The 24682-nt window shown below is 34.5% G+C and overlaps 2 protein-coding genes across 3 annotated transcripts in view; one reads left to right on the top strand and one right to left on the bottom strand.

The window, feature by feature from the left end:
- Window positions 1-842: 842 nt before the first annotated feature.
- Window positions 843-20735, bottom strand: LIPJ (lipase family member J). The gene is made up of 11 exons (XM_025397477.1): window positions 20652-20735; window positions 20111-20237; window positions 16910-17021; window positions 16103-16223; window positions 13453-13651; window positions 12818-12927; window positions 11168-11304; window positions 10656-10802; window positions 5172-5243; window positions 2111-2182; window positions 843-1142 (listed from the first exon to the last, which is right to left on the bottom strand). The coding sequence occupies exons 2-11, from the start codon at window positions 20167-20169 to the stop codon at window positions 909-911; spliced, it is 1263 nt and encodes a 420-aa protein (XP_025253262.1). The 5' UTR covers window positions 20170-20237; window positions 20652-20735; the 3' UTR covers window positions 843-908.
- Window positions 20736-22984: 2249 nt separating this feature from the next.
- Window positions 22985-24682, top strand: part of RNLS (renalase, FAD dependent amine oxidase) — a 321473-nt gene continuing 319775 nt past the window's right edge. For both annotated transcript variants that reach the window (XM_025396729.1, XM_025396728.1), the window contains exon 1: window positions 22985-24467. In XM_025396729.1, coding sequence (XP_025252514.1) covers window positions 24350-24467 — 118 coding nt within the window. In that variant the 5' untranslated portion in view covers window positions 22985-24349. The remainder of the gene's footprint in view (window positions 24468-24682) is intronic.

Here is a 24682-nt window from a genome sequence, read left to right as displayed (position 1 = left end):
AAAGGAAGTCTGTATGCAATTTTGAGAGAGGTTTTAGTGTACATGTCCTGGTGATGCCCATTGTCTTGCCACAGTCTGTGCTTCCTATTATATGTGTTGCATTTATTGACAGTATCCTTTCATTCCAAATCTTATTTCTCTTTCCATCTTCTAGTACTCTCTTGAATATATCTACACATCTCATATATAAGAAATTCTTGGATCTTATATGCATGAAGCTACAGTGCATAATATTTTATGAGTCCAGCCTCAGATCTAGTTACCTAGGAATATAACTCAACCTTTGCTGCTCTTAACACACAATAGGCTGGAAAGGCAACTTTCCTCTTCTCAAGCTATACACTCTGGGAAGTGAGGCACAGCCCCTCTACAGTTTCTATGATCTCCCTACATCTGGGACTTTGCCTGAAATGATCACAAGGCAGCAAGATTGCACTGGCATCCAGGCTCTCTTTCTTTTTCTTTTCTTCCCAAACTCCTTTATAAAACTTGAAAAGTGTTTTTACTCTTCATTTAGCATAGAGGAACATTAGCTTTCATAGCATCAAGTATTTCTCAAAACTCTATTTTTTATAATATATGTAAGCCCATGTACTTTTGAAAAAAACTTTCTTAAAAAGTTATCTACTGCAATTGAAAATGTTAAAGATTATTATTTTTGATATAATTTATGTAAATTGTATTTTGAAACTCAACAGGCTTCTTAGATTGATTTATAATCTGCCATTGCCCCTGAGATGATAAATGACACTGATTTAATGACTGGAGGGCCTAAGGTCAATGAGAATATAGACAGAAAAGCTACATATTTTAGTTTTAAAAATGAAAGAACATACACAGTTAAAAAAATAAGAATTGGATTTCATTAGGAATGATATAGATCTTTAAACACACAGCGCCATGGTTCTTTATAGATTGTCTTGGATAATGTCAATGATTTCATGGTAAACTTGATCATAGACATCTAATCCAAACAAAAAGTCTATATGATTGTAGTAAGAAATAGTTTTATAGTAAATGTGGTTTGTGATTTCAGAATGTAAAATTTTAACGTCTTCAGGGTCAGCCAACAAGTCACTTTCACCATTCCAAATTGCAGTTGCCACATTCATGTTTGTCACGTTGTAGAATGGAGATGTTGTCTAAAAATAAATGAATGAAAAAACAGTTTTCATAGGAGATGATACATTAGAAGGTTTTAATTACTAATTGTTTAAAATGATGAGTTTAAATACCGTTTTAAAATAAGTCAAATCTAATGGATTCAACTTAATGGACTTGTTGAAACAAAGGTATGAAAGTATGAATAGGCATTACAAGTTTTAGTTGAAAATAAGTTATACATAAATCTAAACTAGACAGTTTGTTCCAATTCAAAATATTCAAACACTTCACAGAGATAATTTCAGTACTATTTATAAAATATGAAAGATTTTAAGTCAATTTTCTGTGGCAGTATTACTGTCAATATGTTAGTCAATAAATTATAAGTATTGGCAGTCCATGTCAACTCTGATCTCTTTGAATTTGATCTTCAAATTTTATGTGAAGATCAGACTTTTATATGAACAGATCACATCAGCCTGGAGTTTAGCTGAGGCAGAAAAGTATGGAGGAAAAGCATAAACTTTGAAGTCAGACAGACTTGGGTTCTAGTACTTCAATAATTTTGTCATTATACAATTTTTACCACATTCTCATTGACTTCAAATTTTTCCTAATTATTATATATGTTTTCTCATCTTTTCAAATAGAATAACTGCTTTTAGGGTCAATAAATATATTATGCCTTTTATTTCTCATTTAACCAAGTGGAAAGCTATGGATATAAAAAAACTCAGTATTTTTCCTCTTGAGAGACATTGACTTCTTCTACTGCCTGTCAACTTTTCTAGACTTATCCAGGATATTTGTTGTTAAAATACATAGAAAACATAGAAAAGTCACTTTGGTTGGATGTGACAATATGTATCCAAATAAATATTATCTTCATCTGCTGGTCCTTATCAGTGTGTTATTGTACTCTGGGGATTTGCAGTTGATCCTTGATCTATAGAAAAGTTATCTAAAAAATCAGGAAGGGAGAGAGTTTTTATAGAGAATTATGTACCTGATTATAATGAACCAAGTTCAGATCAGGACTGCCCCAGTCATAAGCTTTCAAATGAGTAGAATTTAGAAGCTGAAAGAGAAACAAAAAAATAAGACCATATCATTTGTTCATTACAGTGGCAGCTGAGCAAGTTAAGCATGCAATGCAATATATACCCCCGTTGTACTGGGTCTGCTGGTATTTATGCAGGTGGGCTTCTTTGTTCTTCTTTTCCTTTGAGTAGAGAAATAAATGGAAGGGGTTGGAGATTGGAGCAGGGGAATCTAAAGAAATAATTCCATTGTCTTTATATAAATGTACATATACCCAAGGCTTTTTTCTACCCAGAGGGGGGCCTCTTTTGGGAGAAGTAACATCAGGCTCCCTCAAATCTTCAGCTTCATCAACAGAGGTCAACACTGAGTGTCTTGCACTAAGACTAAGATAACACCCACCTAAAACACTTTGCTTCAAACAATAGGGCTCCAGAGTTTGTCCCAGAAGTCACTTTTTTCTTTACCCCTATACACTCACAGCCTCACCACCACTTTCTGGCCAAGGTTACTTATGACCTTGATATTTCTAACACTTTGATCAATTCTGAGGAATTTTCTCATGTTATCTGTTGGCAGCATTTGACATAGTTGTTCATTCCCTCATCCTTGAGATCTTTCCTTTACCTAGCTCCTAGAATACCACAATTTTTTGATTTTCATTTTTACTTGCTGTTCCTTTTCAGCTTTGTTTAGCCAATTTAGTTTCTGCCACCTGACCTGTTAATCTTTTCCGATCTCAGTACCCAATCCTTTCTCAAAAGGATCTTGCTTTTCTGTCTATACTCACTTCATTTGCATTCTCATCCCTGGCTTTTTGTATTCTCACTCTCTTGGCTTTACATGTCATTTATATTCAAAATGTTTACCTTCTTTTGTAAGTCTTTCCTAAATTCTAGGCTCCTATATACAACTGCTTACTCAACGTCATCACTTAAATATTTAAAACTTATTTTACCTTTCCTCCATAACCTTCATCATCAAACCTCCCTATCTCCTTTAATGGCAATATTACCTTTTCCTTATGTAAGTCAGAAACTTTAGAATCATCCAAGACTCTCTTTCTCTCTCACCTCTTATAGGGTCCTTCATTAAACTTTGTTGCCTGCATGTTCATGATATACATATGTTTATTCAGACTCCTTTCACTTTCACCATCTCTGCTGTCAACACATCAGTCCAAACAGTTGTCATTCCCATTTGGATTATTGCAGTAATTTTCTAACTCTCTCACTGCTTTCACTCTTGTCCTACTATAGTCTACTCAACATAGCAGCCAATGTGTTCCTTTTAAAACTGTAAACTATGTCATATCACTTCCCTGCTCAAAATTATGCAGTGCCTACTCACTTCACACAGAGTGAATGCCAAAGTCCTTACAATGACATGCAGATCCCTGTCTTACTCATTATTTTTGCCTCCTTTCGCTAAGTTTCCATGTACCAAATGTCACCATCTCACTAAACCCTGGCCTAACCTTTCTATTCAAAAGTACAACCCACTTTTCAGCATGCCTAATACCTTTTCCCTACTCTTTTATCCCAATTTCTCCATAGTTCTATTCCCTTCTAACACATTATAATAGTTTTTAAAGTTGACATGGTTACTGTTTATTATCTGTATACCTACTAATAATATGTAAGCTTGAGGATGACAGGAGTTCTTGTTTTGTTCACTGATGTAGCCCATGAACACAGAATAGTATAGACACATAGTAGGTGTGCAATAAACATTGTTACAATGGATAAATAATTGCAAAGATTGTTTAGATTTTTCTAGTCTAGCCATCACCAGAGAATAAAGTATAGCTTATCTTACCTAAATATAAATTACAATAAATGTTTTCAGTAAGTTATACCAAATCAATTACACTATAGATTTAAACTTTTTGTAAATGAAAAAGCCTTACCCAATATCTTAACCATACTTTAAATTACCTAGTGTTTATTAACTTTAATGAACATTTATAATCATTAGCCTTTTCAATTCTTACAATATTTTTCTTAGTCAAATCAGATAATTATTAATTTCACTTTAAAAATAAAGGAAACTGATTCAGGAAGATTAAATGAGATGCTCAATGTCACCCTGCCACTAAGGTCCAGAGAAAGGTTTTAATTTCTGGTCTTTTTATCTGAGAAAAGTGTTCTTTCTACTATGTTATCCTGGTTTTCAACATTAAGATTGCATTCACAGTGTTTTTTTTTTTAATCAATATCATTAATTGAACAAATATTAGTTGAGTATCTACTATATGCTAAGAACTGTTGGCCTTGGAAATACAAAAGTGAACAAACTTTTCATGGTCCTCAGGAGTTAACAGTTTAACAGAGGAGAAAGTGCAGTCTAGTGAAAGCGTTTCAGAGTAGGCATCAGGATAACTAACTGTGTTCCAGTCAGATTTTTAAAAGTAGAATAGTTTTCAAGCATTGGGCAAATCAATTGTGGGACATGGCCTAGATAATCCCTAGTCTGCTGTTGTAACATTTTCTCATTTGTAAAACTGATGTTTATGTTGCTGTAATATTACTTAGGTTTAGAGGATTTATTAAATTATGATACTAACATTTTATTTTTATTTATGTATTTCTTTATTTTTGAGACAGAGTCTTACTCTGTGCAGCAGTACAATATTGGCTCATTGCAACCTCTACCTTGTGGGTTCCAGCGATTCTCCTGTCTCAGCCTCCCAGGTAACTGGAATTACAGGCATGTGCCACCATACACGGCTAATTTTTGTATTTAGTAGAGACAGGGTTTCACCATGTTGGCCAGGTTAGTCTCAAACTCCTGACCTCAGGTGATCCACCCACCTCGGCCTCCTAAAGTGCTGGGATTATAGGCGTGAGCCATTGCACCTGGCCTCAGTATTTTATAAACTATAAGGAATTATAGAAATATATAATAATTTTATTTTATCCTTATAAATTTATTACTCTATGGCCATGGTATGATCCCTAGAATAATGAGGTAAACCATGAGTAGCGTAAATTAAATTGTATTGAAATGCACTTTAGCAGTTATACCTGACTCCAATGGAGCATATTTTGAACAGATGTTCCTGCTGGGTTGTGTGAAAAATACACATCCAAACGACTCTGAGGGATCAAAAAAAAAAAAGCATTTTTATATTAGTTGAATCATAGAAAGCATAATCTCTTAATATTTATTGAACTAAATTATTTCAAGAAAATTAGGTTATTTTAAAATTAATATTAATAAACAAATCATCAAATTATATTTTAATTAAATGTACAAATGTACTTATTCAATTGTACAATTTTTACGTTAATATAGACGCTATTTTTGAATTTCTAAGTTATTTGGTCTGTCACTCACCCTACTGAAAACAATCAAATGTGACTGACACAGGCCTATACGCACACATACACAAACACCTTTTGAAAGCATGAAAGAACTAACAAGATAGAAGTAAATTACTAAAATAAATTGAGGAGAGAAATAAAGAACCCTCAAAGACAAACAAAGAACCAAAGTCACTTTGTTTAAGGTTGTCAGTCATAGAGAATGTGAAGTTTCATTTTGAGACCTTAGCTTGTTGAAAAAAACAAAAAATCAAAGTTTAAGGCCTGTCAAAGTTGAAAGATTTTAAAAGAAACACTCTCCATAAGGGCCTCAAATTCTATAGTGCTCAAGGTAAAGCCATGATGTTAATCTGCAATCTATATTTGCATTGCCTAGATAGTCCCTGGGAACCTCAGTGAACCAGACATGTAGAGTACTGATCTCAAAGTGACCTCAGGTGCCTTGAAAAAGCAAGCAAGATTTATTTCCACAAGAAGAAAAGGCCTGTCTTACTATCTAATTCTTGGTAAAAATTTCTCAAAATCAGTTAACTCTACTCAGTCAAAGAAAAGCAAGTATATGAAGAGAGAAGTATCATGTAAGAACAAGCAAAAATGAAAAAAATTATTTTAAAAAACCTCACAAATATTTTTTATGATATCGGATGCAAACTAGAAAACAATTGTTCAGGTTTACAGAAACTGTAAAGCAACCACCAGAGGACAGGAACCTGAAGAGAATAAAAATACAAGAAGCAAACCTTTCCTAATCCCAACTTTCATCCTGTGGATTTTCCAATACGGTGCAGGGAATTAGAGCCAAACAGAGTATGGCAGCCTTGCTGGGCAGAAGAAACAGAAATCGATCTATGTGGGGGCTATGGAGTTGGACTAAAGGCCATAGATTGCCAGGAGAAGTAGTCTCCTGAATTAACGAAAAGTGAATAAAATAAGGCCAACCCTAAAAAGTCTAAAAATGGGCACTGACAATTAGCTAAATGAGCCAAAACTCTTGAGAGGGTAACTGCCATGGTTTGAATGTTTGCTCCCTCCTAAACTCCTGCTGGTTGCCATTGTGGTGGTGTTAGGTGGTGGGATCTTTGGGAGGTGATTGAGCCATAAAGGCTCTGCCCTCATGGATGGGATTAATGCCATTATAAAAGGGTGTGTTTGAGGCTGGGGATAGTGGCTCACACCTGTAATCCCAGCAGTTTGGGAAGCCGAGGTGGGTGGATCACCTGATGTCAGGAGTTTGAGACCAGCCTGACCAATATGGTGAACCCCATCTCTGCTAAAAATACAAAAATTAGCCGGGCATGGTGGCATGCATCGGAAGTCCCAGCTACTCAGGAGGCTGAGACAGGAGAATTGCTTGAACCCGGGAGACAGAAGTTGCAGTGAGCTGAGATTGCACCACTGCACTCCAGCTTGGGTGACAGAGCGAAACTCCATCTCAAAAAAAAAATAAAAAATAAAATAAAATAAAAGGGTGAGTTTGGTTCCCTTTTGCTTCATTGTTGCTTCTTTGCCCTACACCTTTCATCATGTGGTGGCACAGCAAGAAGGTCATTGCCAGATGTCAGTGCCTTGATCTTGGACTTCCCAGCCTCCAGAAGTGTGAACCAATACATTTCTGTTCATTATAAATAACCCAGTCTTGGGTATTCTATTATAGCAATACAAAATGCACTAAGACAGTAATTTAACCAAGAGAATGTGCAGCATACTATTCCCAGTACCCTGCATTCAATCCTAGTCACAGAGTGAAACAGGAAAACACAGCCAACAATAAGGACATAAAATAATCAGCAAAAGCAGATGCAGAGATGCTGCAAACATTAGAGTTAGCAAAAGCTTTAAAATAAAGTATGATTAATATGTTAAATAAAATATTTTTTAAAGTTTAAAATGGTCATAAAGGAAGAATATTTTAACAGATAATTAGAATTTATTTTATAGTCAAATGGACACTCAAAATAAAAATATACTATATAAACGTTAAAATTTATTAGATGGATTTAAAAGCAGACTATACACAGCAAAAGACAGGATTTTTGAACTCAAATTCAAACCTATATAAAATATTCAAACTTAAGCACACACACACACACAAAAAATAGAGCAAGGAAAGATGTTGGCCACTGTCAGGTGGTCCAATATTTTGAAAGAAAAAAAATAATTGAAATATTAATGGCTGAGAATGTTTAAATTTGATGAAGGAAGCTCACTGTATCCCAAATGGTGAATCCCAGTTAAACTGGTATAAAGTGTTTGCATTATTTAGGATGTGGATATAAACACAAATTTAATGTAAGTAATAATACATGATACATTTTATGATTTCTAAGAGAATAATAAAGAATATTTTTAAAGCTGTAACAAAATAAGATAAAATAAAATATTAAAAAGTATTTCAGAAACACAAAAGTAGTCAAGAAATGTGAAATAAAAAGAACACCAGATAGGACAAATCAAAAGCATATAGCAAGATGATAGCCATAAATCTAACCTTAATAATTATATAAAAACAAATTTACTAAATACCATAATCCAATTAAAAGGCAAAGACTGTCAAAATGGATTTGAAAATATTGTTAATACACATATATGTGTATATATGTGTACATATATACATATATATGTACATATATATGTATGTATGTGTACACATACACACACATATACACACATATATATACACGTAGAATATTAATCAACCATAGAAAAAAAATTCTGCCATTTGTGACAGCATAGATGAACCTGGAGGGCATTAGTAAGTTAAATAAGCCAAATAGAGACAGACAAATACTCTATGATATCACTCTATGTAGAATATTAAATAAATAAATAAAAGGATGAACTCATAGAAACAGAGTAAAATGATGGTTGCTAGGGTCTTGCAGGTGGGAAAAATGGGGACATGGTGGTCAAAGAGTATAAACTTTCAGTTATATAGTAAATACATTTTGAGACCTAATGTACAGCATGGTGACTAGTTAATAATACTGTACTGTATGCTTGAAATATGCTGAGAGAATAGATCTTAAGCATTCTCAACAAAAATGTGACTATGTGAGGTGACAGATGTGTTAATAACTTGATTGTGGCAATTATTTCACAATGTATTTATTTGTCAATTGTACCTCAATAAAAAAGAGAAAATGTCTTTTGTTTTCATTGCCATTCAGGCTACTTGAAACTGTCAAAAATAAAGTTCTGACTGAACAATGTTAAATAGCCTGTACAGAAATTTTTAACAGAAACATTCTATAATTAAAACTCAGATATTTATTATGTCCTCTAATTATAATTATTCTCTGTGTTTGAAATAAGCTCCAATATAATGCTTAGTTTTCTGGTACACCCCAGATATTCCTTCCATCATGGGTCACTACTGTTTACCTTAATGTAGGTCAGAGGCTTATACAACCTAAATTGCATTGTTCTGTTCATCCTTCCATATGAAGAGGTGCACAGTAGCTTTCATAAACACCTGTCAGGCCTATCTGTGAGCAATCTGAAATGTTTACCAGAGTCTCTACTTCACCTTTATCAGAAAGATAAGAAGGAATCCATTCCCTGAAAAGGACCTAAATAATAACCACGCACCCTTGACAGCTGTACTCAGATATCTCAGGCTCATTTCCCCTCATAAGAGTTAGAATTTTTTTTTGTAAATCATCATCAAAAAATCATAACACCTGGACAAGGTCAAAACTTTGGTTGTTTGAGGATACATTTTCCAAGTCACATTGTGAGCATTTTTGTCATCTGTTTTTCCTTGCATCATGACTTGCTTTCAGTTCTCACAACTTGCTTTCAATTCTCTGGTTGGTTTTCCTTTTTACAAACTACCAGATTCTTTTTTGGTTTTTCATACTGGCTCTAAGCAAACAATTTTAAGCCAGACCCTACTTCCTCCACAGATCTTGCTAGGCTCAAGAGACTGATTCAAGCTGAACCACAGTTTCACAATTAACTATTTCCAAACACACTGTGCGTGAAAATTTTCTACTTCCAACTTCCTACAATTCCAGTTAAATTAAGACACAGTCATATTACAATCTACAACACTGTCAACTTCTGTTGCAGAAGAAATGCCACAGTTTTGAAGGCTAGAAAACCAGAGTATAAGCTTTTCTAATAATTCACACACAAAAAAAAGAGTTCTCAGAGACATCACATTATAATTACAAAAAATATAGAATTGGCCAAATATACTACCTAAAACATAGAATGAATGGATAAGTAAAAATAAACATTGTATTTATGATTCTTCCAGGCCTCCCATAGTAGGTGCTTAGCACTAGATGAACAGAAAAATATGAGAAAGAGGAAATACGGAAGTAATCCTTTTTGCCTTCTCTGGCAGAAGGTACGTTGCTCATACCTTTATGGGTGGAAAAGATGAGAACTGAGTTTCTTATAGCATTCTGAAAATAAGATAAGGTTGAACAAAATCAACAAAGTCAACAAACATGTCCTTGTGGCATAAAAGTGTGTTTGGGAATTAAGAGAATACCTCTCTTTCTTTGAATGTCTATATTGGCTCTCTTTGAGAAGCTCTTAAAAGGTCCAGGTACAAGAACTAACCTGTAGTCCAAATGGCATATTTGCTTCTGCCAAATCTGCATCTTTAAATAATGTGATGATAAATGCTTAGAATGAATGCCTATATCCTTAAGAGAACCTATACACAATCAATCCAAAGGTTTTGGTAATAGTACCTTGAGTACCACAATGGTTTCCCACTCCAAGAGTATTGATAAAAGCTAGAAACTTAAAGATAATTGGCAGGCACTAATTCTAATTATGGAAGGATCAACAAGGATGGGAAGGAGTATTAGGAACCAGCAGGAGGAGTTATGGAGTTACCGGAAACAACTGAATAGAAGAGGACTAAATCTTAGAAGTCTCAGGAAACTAATACCCAGTAGCAAAGGTCAATAAAGATACCCATCACATCAGCTGCTCTCGAATATTTACAGACAACAAGACAAATACGCAAGTAAAACAATCCTAGCATGTTAATGCAAGTTAGTTGTACAATGTTGGTATAGTCATAAAATCAGATAGGCTAAGAATCTGACTACTAGTGTATGTGGATGAACCACAAAATGACACAAGGTATAACACAAGCACTATTATTATTACACTTTTCAAATATTGGAAAATATACATATTTCAAATTCAACTTGTTCTTACCATATTTAAGTTTTTTGAGTCATATCCAAACATCATAAACAAGATATTGAGGCAAATCTTATCAAAAATCTGTAGTGGACACAGCTTTGAACCAACGAATTTTTTAAATGAGGTTTTAGGCAAGAAGTCTTTGTTGCCAAAAAAAGCCTGTAAAATAAATTTATTTTATCCACATTTGGATGACCACAATAAGTACTAAAGAAATGTTGTCATAATTCACTATGTATAAAACCAAACAAATTATCTCACAGTAGTTTGAAAATTTCAAATAAAGGAAAAAACTTGGAAGCAGGGTGGTTTGGCCACTGGATTTCCTCTCACAGTGAGGTTCTAAAGGTATAATAAGTAAAATTGTATTCCTTTGTAGAAACAAAGGCAAGAATCTAGTGTAAATGAAACCAAAAATTTCAATTCATACTTGTGGTTGTCTAAATATAGTCAAGATCTCTTATTTGAAAGCATACCATTATCACTTTGGGTTATCAATGACATAAAATAAAGGTAGAACATACCTTGACTATTGACTTCCATTTATATGTCATTCTAACTAAAGGACTTTTTAAGTACTTTGTGGAAAAAACTGGTGCTAAGGCAAAAAATATTTTGATTCTTTCAGCTATCTTTGGTATAGTAGAAAATGTTATGAAACCTAAAATAAAATAAGATATAAATTAGTAAGCTATTCTTAAGCAATTACTAGCATGTAAGAGATGACACCAAGGAGAATAAGAGTAAGTTCAAAAATAGTTTCTGAACAATTAACTATTTCTTAATTCACCTATCAAACATTTTTAAATCACCCAGTATATTGTAATATATTGGTCATAATATAATGCAGATAATTCAGGTTTCTACAATGTATAGACCATAAAGAATGATACTTTAGCAATAAATCAGACATGTAACACCACAGTTTAAAAATCAGGAGCAATATTGAACATTTTTTATAACTTGCAAAGGTGACAATGAAATATATGAATTTTCAGACAGGTGAATTTTACACTTTAGGTGACAGGCTCAATAAATGTCCCATTGTTTTAACATTTATCTTCAATATATTTTAAAATTCCTTATCATCTTATACAGAGGATACTAAGCATCTTATTTTATTGGTAGTTTTGAGGCATTAATGTGAAAATAGTCATTTTTCCCTTTGCCATCTTATCAAGCTATCTACTTACACGTCAATATTCTGATAGATTATTTATTTATTAATTATTTATTTACTTAGGTCAGGTTCTGAGAAGCCAAACAACCAAAGAATTATATATCATGTGATAAGTCAACAAGCTCCGACACTCATTACTCATTTTTTTTCTTATTTCTACATTTTCAGGCATTCCTGGTTTTAGATAATTGAATAGTTGATGAGAATTTGGACTAAAAGTCACATATATGGTTAATACATGTCAGAGAAAAGATCTGTAGAAAATGGGATTAGATTGTTACTCAACATGCTTTTTGTAGTAGGAAGTGGATTATTTCTATAAGAAAATTACAGTCTTCAGCTTAGAAACGATTTACTTAATATTAGCTTCTATTATAAGATGGCTTTTTCTCCCTGTAAAGTAGAATAACATGAGTAAAGAGGTTTATAGTACCATGCAAGAGAATTATGTTAGGTCATAGGTAATTTATTTCTGAAAGTAAAGTTGTTATATATTAGACAGGCATTAGAGTTCTGATTAAAGTTCTTTTCTAGTCATGTTTAAATATAGAAAGAATTCCCTGATTTTTGTGCATTTCTTAAGTTTGATCAGTCCTAAATACAAAAACATACATAGGTTTTCATCTTTTCCACTCATAAAATCCTATGCTACATTTTTGAAAGGAAAAATAATGTGAAAGTTCTATTTGTAGAACACATAATAATGGCAATCTCCCTTTGATCTTAAATAACATAGATATCCAACTTTTATACAATTTGAAACAAACAAAACCACAACCAACCTTGTCTTTACAGTGAATTCCTTGTGACTAGAGAAGCCTCCGTGTGGGATCAAAGCAGCATGTAAGATTCCAGGGCATTCTGCTATACTATGTTTGTCTCACAGTTTTTGTTTTACTTACAGGTCTAGAAGCTTATCTACAACTTTAACAAGTATATGCATAACCTTAACAAAGAAATTAAGGGATATTAGCAATAATCTTTCTTGGCATACCAATAGTAGTACCCTGTGAATGGCCTACATAAAATATTTCCTCTTGTCTGGTTTGCTTCACAATGAAATCAATGGAGGCTGGAAGGTCATATTTTGCCATCTCGTCAAAACTACAAAAGAAAGAGGAAAATAAAAATAGCACTTTCTACTAATGTTATGTTAATATTTGAAAATAATGAATAGGTAAATGAATAAAGGCAATTTTCTACTGTCTTTTCTTATTAATCAGGAAGTTATATGGTATAATTATCTTCTAAATAGAGACTTCTGTGGGAACTCAAAGTCAAGGAAATAAAATCACAAGGCAGTCTTATAAAGAGGGTGTTTGTATATGAAAAATAGAATAGGGTAGACAAAATATATGAGTTATAGAGTAGAAGAGTAGTCAAAGGAAGGATAGGGTTGGTCAGTAAGGTACTAAGTAAGAAATAAAGATTATTGCTGAAACATAAGTAACAAACTCAAAATCACACAAGTACTCTTTAACTTTCAAGCCAAAATTCACATAAATTTTAATGGTCTATGGAAAGTCCTAAATTGTGAAAAGAGTAAGACCTAAATTTTATTTTATTTCATTCAAAATGAAAAATTTGTATACACTTATAAAATGAAATGTTACTTCATTTTATTTGTACCTGAAAGCCCAGAATTCTTTGGAATTCGTTTCCAGGTACAAGTGTTTCCTGGACCAGGTATTTCCTCTGCTATTTCCCATCCACACATCATAACCAGCATCTGCCAGAATGAAGCCCAGACTATTGTTGGGAAGATTGGAAATCCAGCTGCTGGCAGATGTAAGCAAACCATGTTGCAAGTATACAACAACCCTCTGAGCTGAAAAAAAAATGTAGAAAATTCTTTATAAATTTTGTGGTTATCTATATGAAAATCTCTTATATGAAATTCAAACTTTTAGTACATGACAGTTTAAAGTTTTTAAAAATTATTTTCATAAGTAGGGTAAGTTACTAAGATTTAATCCCATTGTATGACAGAGCTGTTTAATACAGTTCACTAACGGTTGTCTTTCAAATAACCAAGTGAGCAATTAGGTCACATCACACTTAAATATATACATTTTAGTGAGAGAGAATAATCAAACATTTTATAGTAATTCGAGCACTCATACACATTTTAAGTAACACATTTTAAATAAGGGATCAATTACATAGCAAAGTTGACATATCCATTGGCATATGGCCACAGTATTCACTGGTCCTACCATATAACTCCCATCAAGAGGCTGCCAACCTGATAGAAAAATGAAACAAGCCCTTGAATGCTCAGTAAAAGCCAGCCAGGAAAAATCCAGCTGAGAGATGACATCCTGTAAGCATGGGCACTATCCTTCAGGAATTATTGTACATCTTTTAAAAATGGTGAGAATATATTTGTGATAACCCAATAAGTAGAACACAGGAGTCTGAAGAACAAGAGCTTGCCATCACTCCTAGGAACCCACTTAGGAATCTGTTCTCACAGTTTCAGCCTCTACATCTCTAGAGGCCCTGGTCTCCAGAGAGAAAATGCTACCACCAAGGCACTGTAAGCATCCTAACAAACTTAAAGCTATGACTACTGCCTGGTCACTGTGGGCTCTTCATTACTGAAGACCAGGAAGTTCATTGACCCTTATCATCATAAGAAAGTAGGTCTGCTGATACAAAATGAGGAAAGGGAGAAATACATTTGCTCTTCAGGTGATCCACTGGGTCATCTTTTCCTACTTCTATGCCCAGTTTTAACTGTACACGAACAAGTACAACCATCATCTGATATGAATATGTTAGCCCCTAGGGATGAGGGCCTAGCTTACCCTATCAGGCAGGCTAGCTGAGAGGTAGAGAAAGCTAGAATAGATTGTGGATGAGGACATTTATGAGTACAAGTTATGGCCTTCGGTTGCTTTTTAAGGGTTTCCTATTGCTCATCAGGCAAGCTAGCTAAGAGGTAGAGTAGAGAAACCTAGAATGGATGGTGGAGGAGGACATTTATGAATACTAGTTATGGCCCTAGTATTGCTTTTGAAGGGCTCACTATTGCTCCTTTCTCGGCCAAATTGGAACTGCCTCACCTAAGAGATCACACCTCCTTCTAGGGGTAGCCTTCAGGCAATGATTAACTGACATAGGAACACAAAAAGCTGGCTCTCTAATCTCAAGGTGGAACCACCTCTGTAGTGTAATTTTTATGGGAACCTTGAACTTCTCTGAGATCATTTTTTAGCTAGCCCCAAGCTGAGTCATATTATATTACTCCTTAACTCCTTACCCTACTTTATCCTAATTTCCACATTACTGCCTCCTGACAGTATTTCACCAATCAGTCACATGTACCTGAACCCCTCTCTCAGACTCTGCCTTTAGAGCACTCTAAGGCACTTGCTGTGTTTTAAAATTATCTTTAAGTCTTTAATACAGTACTTGCAAAATGAGGTCTTAGCTTGGGGGATAAATACTATTATTATATAAAATCTATGTTAAGATTTTCTGCTACTGGGTGTAACCTTTATAAATATGCAAAATTATGTTAATTAAGGTCATTTCAAATTAATATCCTCTCTGAAGTGTACTTTAATGTTCAAAATAACCTGAGAGGATGCCCTATAATATAAGAAACATTCTATTTTTTTCACATTCTGTTTCCTTCTGAAAGAAACATACTTTCAGGAAGAAAAGCTAAGGAGAAAAGAAAATACTTGGCTTTTATTTGGGTAATTATATGAATAAGCAAAAGTAATTCATTACATATTCTACTAGTGAGTGGCAGATCTAGGATTATACCCCAGATCTCCTAACAAATTCCAGTGCATTTTTCACCACACTCTAATGATTCAAATGTACTTACTGTTGGAATAAAGAGCCCTGAGGCTGCTACCAACCTCATCTCTCTGCTGTTTCTAGCGGAGAGAATGACAAAGACGAAGAAGGAAATTTGCACCAGCCTTTCTTCAAAATCTAGAGCATAATAATGTTATTGTGTTTCACAGCATTTCTAATTTCTCATCAGAAAAAGAAAATTCTAGAGAATCAACATGTAAGAGCCAAGTGATCCACAAAAGAAACCTGGGAAGAACAGCTTGTGTTCCATCACAACCTCTCTGTGACCAGAAGGCCAATGTATCTTCTTGCGTGTCTCTTCTTGTGGCATGTGGGAAGACACATGGGAAGTTAAGTATTCACTTAATCTTAAGGTGCTTTTCTTGTCCTACATTCTCCATCAATTAGAACAATTAAGAACTTCAGGCCCTAGATGGTCACCAATCCATCTTCAATTGAATATTACCTAGATTTTTATTATTGTCTGTCCTCCCATAAGGAATTCTATAAAGGCCAAGGATATAACCATCTTCGGTTACAATATCATATTCTTCATCAGGGTAGCCCCAGTAGGAAATAATCTGGCTCTAGATAAAGAAAAAGCAAATCTTTTAGCATAAAATTGTTATCGAATAAAGTTGAATGGTTTGCTATTTCTAACGCATTATGTGATAATGAACCTTGGTGTTCTCTCTCAACCTCAGGCCTATCTATTTTTATTTTCACTAATTTGCTGATTCAGTCAGTTTATAAATATTTTTAAACACCTACTGAGCAGCAGTTTTATATACTAGGGATTGAAAGAATAAAATAAATAAACAAACAAACCAACCCTCACCCTCAGATATCTCAAGAATATTTTATTTTTTAACTACTAGTCTCTCATACTTTTACCTATCCACGTATACACAATTTAAAAATATATATGCATCCATAAATGTTTGCATGTCTATGTGTATATCTAATCTTATATCTGAAATTTGTATATATGTAAATATATAGAGAAGGAGGTATATATTCATACCCTCATATATATGAATATATATTTCAAATATGTGAAGGTATGAATATATTTACACATTTTTCATTACAAAGATAGAATAAGGCTGAAGGAGAAACTAAGCTATAGAATAGTGGATGAGAAACATTAACATATAGAATGTGAATATAGATATGTACATTTGACTATAAATCTATTAAATTAAAATTCCAAATTTGAAGAGCAGCATTCTCTGTTATTTTGGCAGTACAGATTTATTTTCTAACAACTTACAATATTCATATCTGCTTCAGGGTTCGCAGATCTTTGATTTTGAAAGACACCATGGGTAATTCGAAAAATTCGGATAAAATATATCATTGTGAAAAGATACCACATTTGGGACCTATATATAAAAGGAAGATGTTTATACAGTTAAAACTGCAGCAAATTATACCATTTATAAAACTGCAGCAAATAATTCTGTGAGGTAGGAAATATTACTGTTTTCAGGTGAGGAAACAGAGGCTTCGAAGAATTAAATAACTTGGCTAAAACCATACAATGTATAACTGGCAGTCAGAATTCAGATTCAAGACTGCTTAATTTCAAAGTCCCTGCTTTTTTGGCTACCCTATTTTGTGGATAAATTCACTCTCAGAAGTCTCCATTATAGTATTATTCAGCCCAATTCTGAGAGCTTTATCACGTATTACAAATTAAAAGAAAGGGTAGATTTGGAAGCTTGGATAACTTTCATTCAGCAACTCATTTTATTTTTTTTACAGATAGGTGATTTTTGAATCTCCTAAATTCTACGAAGGCAGAACTCTTAAGTTTTTTCTTAAAACAATAAACCAGGGACCCACAGAGGCTGCCATCCAGATTCTCCCCGCAAAAGCATGACTTACTAATCTTATGAGCCTTGTATAATAAGCCAACCACTATATCTAGAAGGATACAATCCAAGGATTATAAGACCCCTACCTTCGCCACTCACTAGCTAGGTTACTGAAAGCAGATTACTTAACCTCTCTGATCATCAGTTTCCCTGCCTACAAAATGCAACTAATACCTACTTCTCAGGATTGTTATAAAACTTAAATTTGATCAATGTGATATGATGTTATCAGTGTAATGCCTGTCATATAGCTGACATTAATATGTGACAATCCTCCTTATTCAAGAGAACAAATTACAAGCAATTTAGGGACATAATTTACATGCACATAATTGATATGTCTTTCTTATACATTTATTAGTCCAGTTTCCAGTGCACTGATAACTTGAAAAAAAAAATCTGTAGCTCTGAAAGTTTTAAAGTGTATTCATTTTTTAAAAAACACTTTCTAACTTAAAACTTTAATTTACAGAAGCTGCACTTCTCTCCTTTGGTCCAAGTATTTATATTTGGTATAATATCTGTGGTTTTCATTAAAGGCAACAGCAAAGTTTAAAACAGCATTACCAATATCTTCTACCAAAGAGAAGAGCAAGAGCTGCTAATTTAACTGCACGTAGAAAAACTTTATAACATTTGGAATCACATTTAGATATTCCTCTTTGGTTGTATTTTTGGAAAAGTGCTCAGCAGGCAGCAAGTCTACTCAGTCCTCTGTCCTCATGGGCTGTCTCAGATAAGTATATGGAAATAGCTTGGGAAGGAATACGTTCTCTGTCTGTACATGTGTTAACTACATGTATTACTACACACTGCTTGCTTTCTAGCTGAGGTTTTAAAATGCTTTGCATTATTTCTAGAAGGAATGTATAGACTATCATCTGAAACAAGATATCTTTTAAAATAAAATTCTATTGATAATTATCTTGGGAAAATAGGCATACTCTGGACTGTTCCAGGCATGTAGGTTATGACTGCCCAATTTATAGCCTCAAATATTTACCCAAATTTTAATATTTTAATACAAAGGAAACACAGAAGTATAAGCCTTTGACATATAGTTGTGGTATGCCTAATAACCACCAATGGGAAATGAAATGAAATTAACTGAATGAAATTAACCTTATTATTTGCAATGACTCATCAACCACACAAAGCAACTAGTGAAAAAGTTCACCAAAGTCTAGAATGTGGCCATTGAGCACTTGAAATGTGGCCAGTGAGAAACTAAATATTTTATTTTAGTTAAATTAATTTTAATATGAAAGCTAAAGCAGTGTAAAATATTTTTCTGTTAAATACAACTTTAAATTTTTATAAGATTTTCTGTATTGTTAATCCCAATTCAAGATTGTCTTGAAACAAAAGCAATACTTGTCAAATATCCCATAACTGAAACAAGAAAATGGCAGGATGACATGTTTTTTCATCCATATCATGCTGAATGGAAAAGCTCATTTATTACCTTAATAAACAGCTACTAGACTTTACGTTGAAAGGAAAACTTTCCATAATGCAATTCAATAATAATGATGTACACATTTTTCTAACATGAATCAATATGCAGATTTTAATTCTAAACAGCAGCATTTATATAAATTGGCTACAAAACTACAAGAAAAATAGTTGATATTAATAAATTGAGTTGCTTTGCAACTCAAACTTGAATTTGATATTAATAATTTTAAGTTGACATGAGCTATTTAAATATACTTAACTTGAAGAAATAGAGTTTTTAAGTTGATACATTTTTACTTCCAAGTCTAATCAATTTTTCTAAAAAAGATAAATAATTTTGTCATAGTACATGCAAATATAAGACAAAATGATTTATTGATAGTCAATTCAGTTACTGAAACTTTTAAATATGTTTCAAACAATTTAGGTATGTGAAACTACTGTTGTAGATGTAAATTTTATGAAATCCAAAAACACCTCAAGTGTGTCTAATACAAATTTAGCTCCAGAATTAAGATCTTTTATACATGTAAAATACACTCTGGATTTTGAAGGTTTACCAAAAAAGATAATGTAAACTATCTCAACAATAATTTTTCCAATACTTACATGTTGAAATAATAATTTGGATAAAATGGTTTACTATTTATTAAGTTCATGCAAGATATCATAGAAGTAATCACCACTACTAGATTAAAATATTACCTTGGCCTGTAAACCTTGTACCTAATGGAGCAGGTAATCATTATTACTTCACTTTAAGTTACTTGCCATAATTTTCCATCCATGCTGGCTACCTGGTGAGATACTATTCCATGGAGCAAATCACTGGTGCTTTGCTCTGCTGAGAGGCAAACTTTCATAAGGCAGTCAAAGATGAAAGTGAGTAAAAAAGTGCAGTTTTGTACCATAGCATTAAAACTGGAGGTTGCCAGAACTTTAAATAATGATTTTTAAAAGCTGTCACCCATTTAGCAAAAGTACTTAAACAAAATATGAAGATATCAAATATCTGTAATATTAATTAGAATTTCCTAAAAGATGACTTGAGAATTATGTTTCTTTAACTTCTGCCATTAAAATGATTAGTTTGACTCTAGGTACAACACACGACAATGAAAAGTATTATATCGTACCTCTCTGCTTTTGTTGATTTTAAGTGTCCAATGTATGTGTCTTCAAAGTAGTCAATCATATACTGTGTTTCTTTTAGCAAAAGTTGCTAAGCAGAGTCATAGGAAAGCTAAGAAAAAGCATATTATACTAAACAACAAAATAAATAGAGAGAACATTTAGCTCAAGACAATATTAAATTCAGCTTCCTATTTTTTTCAAGCCTCTTTCCCATACATTAATCCAAATACATTCACATCTTGACAAAAATGAGAAAACCACTACAGAAGTGATAGTTTCCCGCTAGTGTCCATTAAAAAGCAATTACAATTATTAAGATATGAAACTTCCCTAAAAGTCTGAAGTAGATTTATTTTTCTGTCTGGCAGTTATTGTAATAACAGTAACAAGTAGTGACTATGCAGTCTATAATGACTTAAAGGAGTTCAAATATAGAATCAACAGTCTTAAAAGTATTGTTAGGTCTCAAAAGAAGACATTTGCGTGGCCAACGAACATACGAAAAAAAGCTCAACGTCACTGATCATTATCCAACTGAATTACCATATGGCCTATCTTGATTTAAGTATTATCCTCAAAAGTCTTGTATATCTTCTAGCGAACAGATAGTGAACTCTCATAGTCTCTGAGAATTCTAAATTTGATTCTAGTTGCCAGGGAAACTGTACTGAATATGACAAAATTTCTATCCTCTTGGTGCTTAAATTCTAGTAGGAGAAAAACAGATAATAAATAAGTAAACAGGTAAAAAAGTGAGATTACTTCTAAAAGGGATTGAGATGAAGAAAATAAAGCATTCATTTTTCCATCATGTAATGGAATAGGGAGTCACTGGGTGGCTATTTCAGGTCAGGTGGTTAGAGAAGACCTCTTTTAGGTGACTTTTAAGCTGATTTGAATGAAGTCATTCAAGGAGTCAGCCTTGAAAATATCAGGAATAGGAAAAAAGTCAAGGGAAAAGGTCATGGTGATTAGGAAAAATAAATATTAGACATGGGGACTGTCTCACCTATCTTGCAGTCCTAATTTTCTCTAGGTCATCTAGTCATTCTTACCTTTCCAGAAAGCTGTACTACTGCTAAGTAGTCAACCAAGGACCCATTACTCTCTTAACTGTGAAATCAGGTGTAACCCATTCTGGAGGTTGGGGCGTAATGAGAAATTGCAAACCGCTATGGCTACTTCCATTTGATGACCATAGCAATCCAAAATTCTGGATAACTGTTTTTGAAAGAGCGTATGATCATAGGGAAAAAGCAAAAAGACTGTGAAGTATTAATGAGAATTCACAACTACAGGAGATGCAAGTCAAAAAGGATGCTGTATATACAGAGAACAACGTAAGTAAAGGTTTTCTTCTGCCATAGATAAGTGGAAAATCTGAGGATGTGTTCAAGGAAAAGAAAGAAATTCAGTTTAGCCATAGCGCAGAACAAATGAAGGTACAAAAGTAAGTGATAACTGTAGGATGAGAATAATATATTGAATATTTTTTATGCCAAGTTAATTCAGTGGAACTTAATTCTGTATGAAACTGAGAGCTACAGAAAGTTTTTGAGGATGGTAATGACTTTTCTAGAAGCTGGGTGCAGAACTGGGAAGTAAGAAGACTAGTTAGAAAGCTACAGTAATAATTCAAGTAAGAACTGATGGCTTGAACTGGTGTGATGGTAGTGGGTTATCAGAATTTATTAACATTAGTGTCACTAAAGTTGGTATACAGCCCTCCACTGCTAAATTTGACTGGCTTAAAAAAAAAAAAAAGAAAAAACCTGACGGCTTGAACTGAAGTAGTGAATTCATTTTTTGGCAATTACTCTTTGAAATGTTAAATGTTCACAGTGGGCAGAGTGCAGTGAAGAAGAAGTTCTGACTTGACCATATTCTGTTCAGTGTTTTCCACCATTGCTGGTGGAAATGGAATTTGAGTAACTTTTCTGTTGTACAATCTGATGTGACTGGATCATTCAAGAGACAATAGAGAAATGGTCAAAAAGACCTGAGGACTGATAGGTATCAAGGATGAGAAAAAAGAAACTATTGAAGATAATTATGAAGTTTCAAGTCTCGTTGTCCATGATGATCAAATTATTAATAGAAATGAGGAAGCTGGAAAGGATGGAAAAGAGCAGGAGAGCAGACTCAGAAGACCATGAAGGCCTGCTCTTGCTTCACCATTGAGATGATAGGTAACCTTGGGCAAACTCACTTGAACTTGTTGTTTGTATTAACATGTATAAAATGGTGCAGAGGGCAGTTGAAATAGATTACTGCAAATGTCCTTTCCAGATTGACGATTTTGAGATTTTAGGGCTATGGCTGTGATCACATTAAGCTTTTAATTTCAGAGAAATCTGAACTTTTAATTTCCAAAAAATTATAAACTTGAATGTATAATTGTACACTATTTTTGCAAGATAAATGTTGCTTTAAACTGCATATTTTTAAGGCTTTTGACACAGTATCAGACTGTATTATGAAAAATTTGTCTGGAACACTTCCATCAGTAATATACCATTGTGTATTTTGCTGTATCCCTGAAAATAAAGACATTTTTACATTTACAAAAGTAATTCCTAACCTGGGGGACATAGCAAAACCTTATCTCTACATAAAGTACACACACACACACATAATTAGCCAGGCGTGGTGGTGGGCACCTGTAGTCCCAGCTACTCAGGTGGCTGAGGCAGGAGAATCGCTTGAGCCTAAGAGGTCAAGGCTGCAGTGAGCCCTGATCATGCCACTGCACTCTTGCCTGGGTGACACAAGACGCTGTCTCAAGAAAGAAAAAACAAAAAACTCAACAAATGAAAAATAGTACCACATTTTAATTTGTATTTGAATATAAAAAATTAAACACATGCTGATTGGACTTATGTATTTCTTTTTATTCAAGAACTCTATCCAATATATACACATTTTCCTTTTGGCTTTTGTCATTTGTGTATTTAAGACTTTGAATCATGTTTTTAAATGATATTAACTTTAATCTTTCATACACCTTTCAGAAATTTACTATTCGTATTTTGTTTTGTGTATTTTGTAACACACAAGTTGTAAATGATTATGTATTGTTTTTCTGTTCAGTTCCATCTTTCATTTTTATGCTTAACAATGTCTTCTTAGTCATATATGCCCGCCTACATTTTCTTCTAGTTCTTTCATTAGACATATCTAGTATTAATTCATCACCCATTTGATGCATGGTATTTTTTTTTCATGATGGGGACATGAAGTAAATATTCTGATTTTTAAATGTTTCCATTATAATTGGCTACCATTGTCAATTTTCTTATTGATTCTGATACTTGTTCAGTTTCTTAGTTTTCCAGGTAATAATTTATCTGCAAGTCAGTGTAACTTAATTATTTATTTTTTAATAGCTCAGTATTCTCACTGCCTTTTGTTGTTTCATTGAGAACTTCCAGTACAATGTTAGGAGGGGGAAAAAAACAATGGGAATGGCACCAATCCTTCTCTTGTTCATCTTTATATTCCTTAGAACATACGGAATGCGTTCTGACATAGAACTTATTGAAGAGTAATTTGGAATTTTCTGATGAATCAACCGTTGTCTTTAATCTTCACAAGTTTGAAAGGTATACGTTATTGTTCCCATTTCCCAGATGGAGAAATTGAGGTTCAGGAAGGTTACACAAAGTCCCGGGTCTAAGAAAAATGTCTCCCAGATTCCAAAAGATGTGTCTATTTTACTAATAGTGGCCATTCAAGCATTAGGGGAAAGGTTGCCCGTGGTATCGCTGGTGTTTCTTCTTCCCACTTTCAAATCTAGAATAGTAAAATAGCAAAAATCCCAACGGGCATGAGAGTTATCATAGTAGATAGGGTAGGTTGGTTCTCTGCTGTGGTCAACGTCAGCTCTGTGGCGAGGCGGGTTCTCCCAACAATAGTCCACACCATTTCCAGGCTTTTCTCGGCGACCGGCAGCCCGGAGTGCGGAACTTCTCTGGATGCGCCTGGCCCCCAAAGCGAGGAGACAAGACAGCCCCGATTCTCCGCAGCCCCAGGTTTACTCGTCAAGGACCGAGGGGCCTCTCAGCTCCGACCGCCTCCTCTCCGCCCCCTGCAGGCCGGCCGGAGGGACAGCTCAGGGCCCAGGTCGGCGAAGGGAGCACGGAACCAAAGAGCGCTAGCGCCGGTCCGGCCATCTTTCCACAAAGCCCGGGCCGGTCCGCCCCGCCGCGGAAACTCAGCACGGATCGCGGCTCCCTACCGCCATGGCGCGGGTGCTGATCGTGGGCGCCGGGGTGACAGGAAGCTTATGCGCTGCGCTGCTGAGGAGGCAGACGTCCCGTCCCTTGTACCTTGCTGTGTGGGACAAGGCTGAGGACTCAGGTGAGTTGTCTAAACGCCGAAACCTGGGAAAAGAGGCCAGCCGGCCGGCCTGCGGGGGTGGTGTGGGCCCGCATCCGAGAAAGTCTAAGGCGACAACGCTAGATCTTCAGCTCCCTGAGAGGCGGTGTAGCCCGGCCCATGCGCTCAGCTGCGCGCCTCGTCACGTGATCGGGGACTTCCGCCGCCCGGGAAAAGGCCCAAGAAGGGGCGAGGGT

This window comes from Theropithecus gelada, chromosome 9 (assembly GCF_003255815.1).
Source record: "Theropithecus gelada isolate Dixy chromosome 9, Tgel_1.0, whole genome shotgun sequence".
NCBI lineage: Eukaryota > Metazoa > Chordata > Mammalia > Primates > Cercopithecidae > Theropithecus > Theropithecus gelada.
The sequence above is the reverse complement of the archived record's forward strand: the minus strand, read 5'-3'. Positions and strand labels throughout refer to the sequence as shown.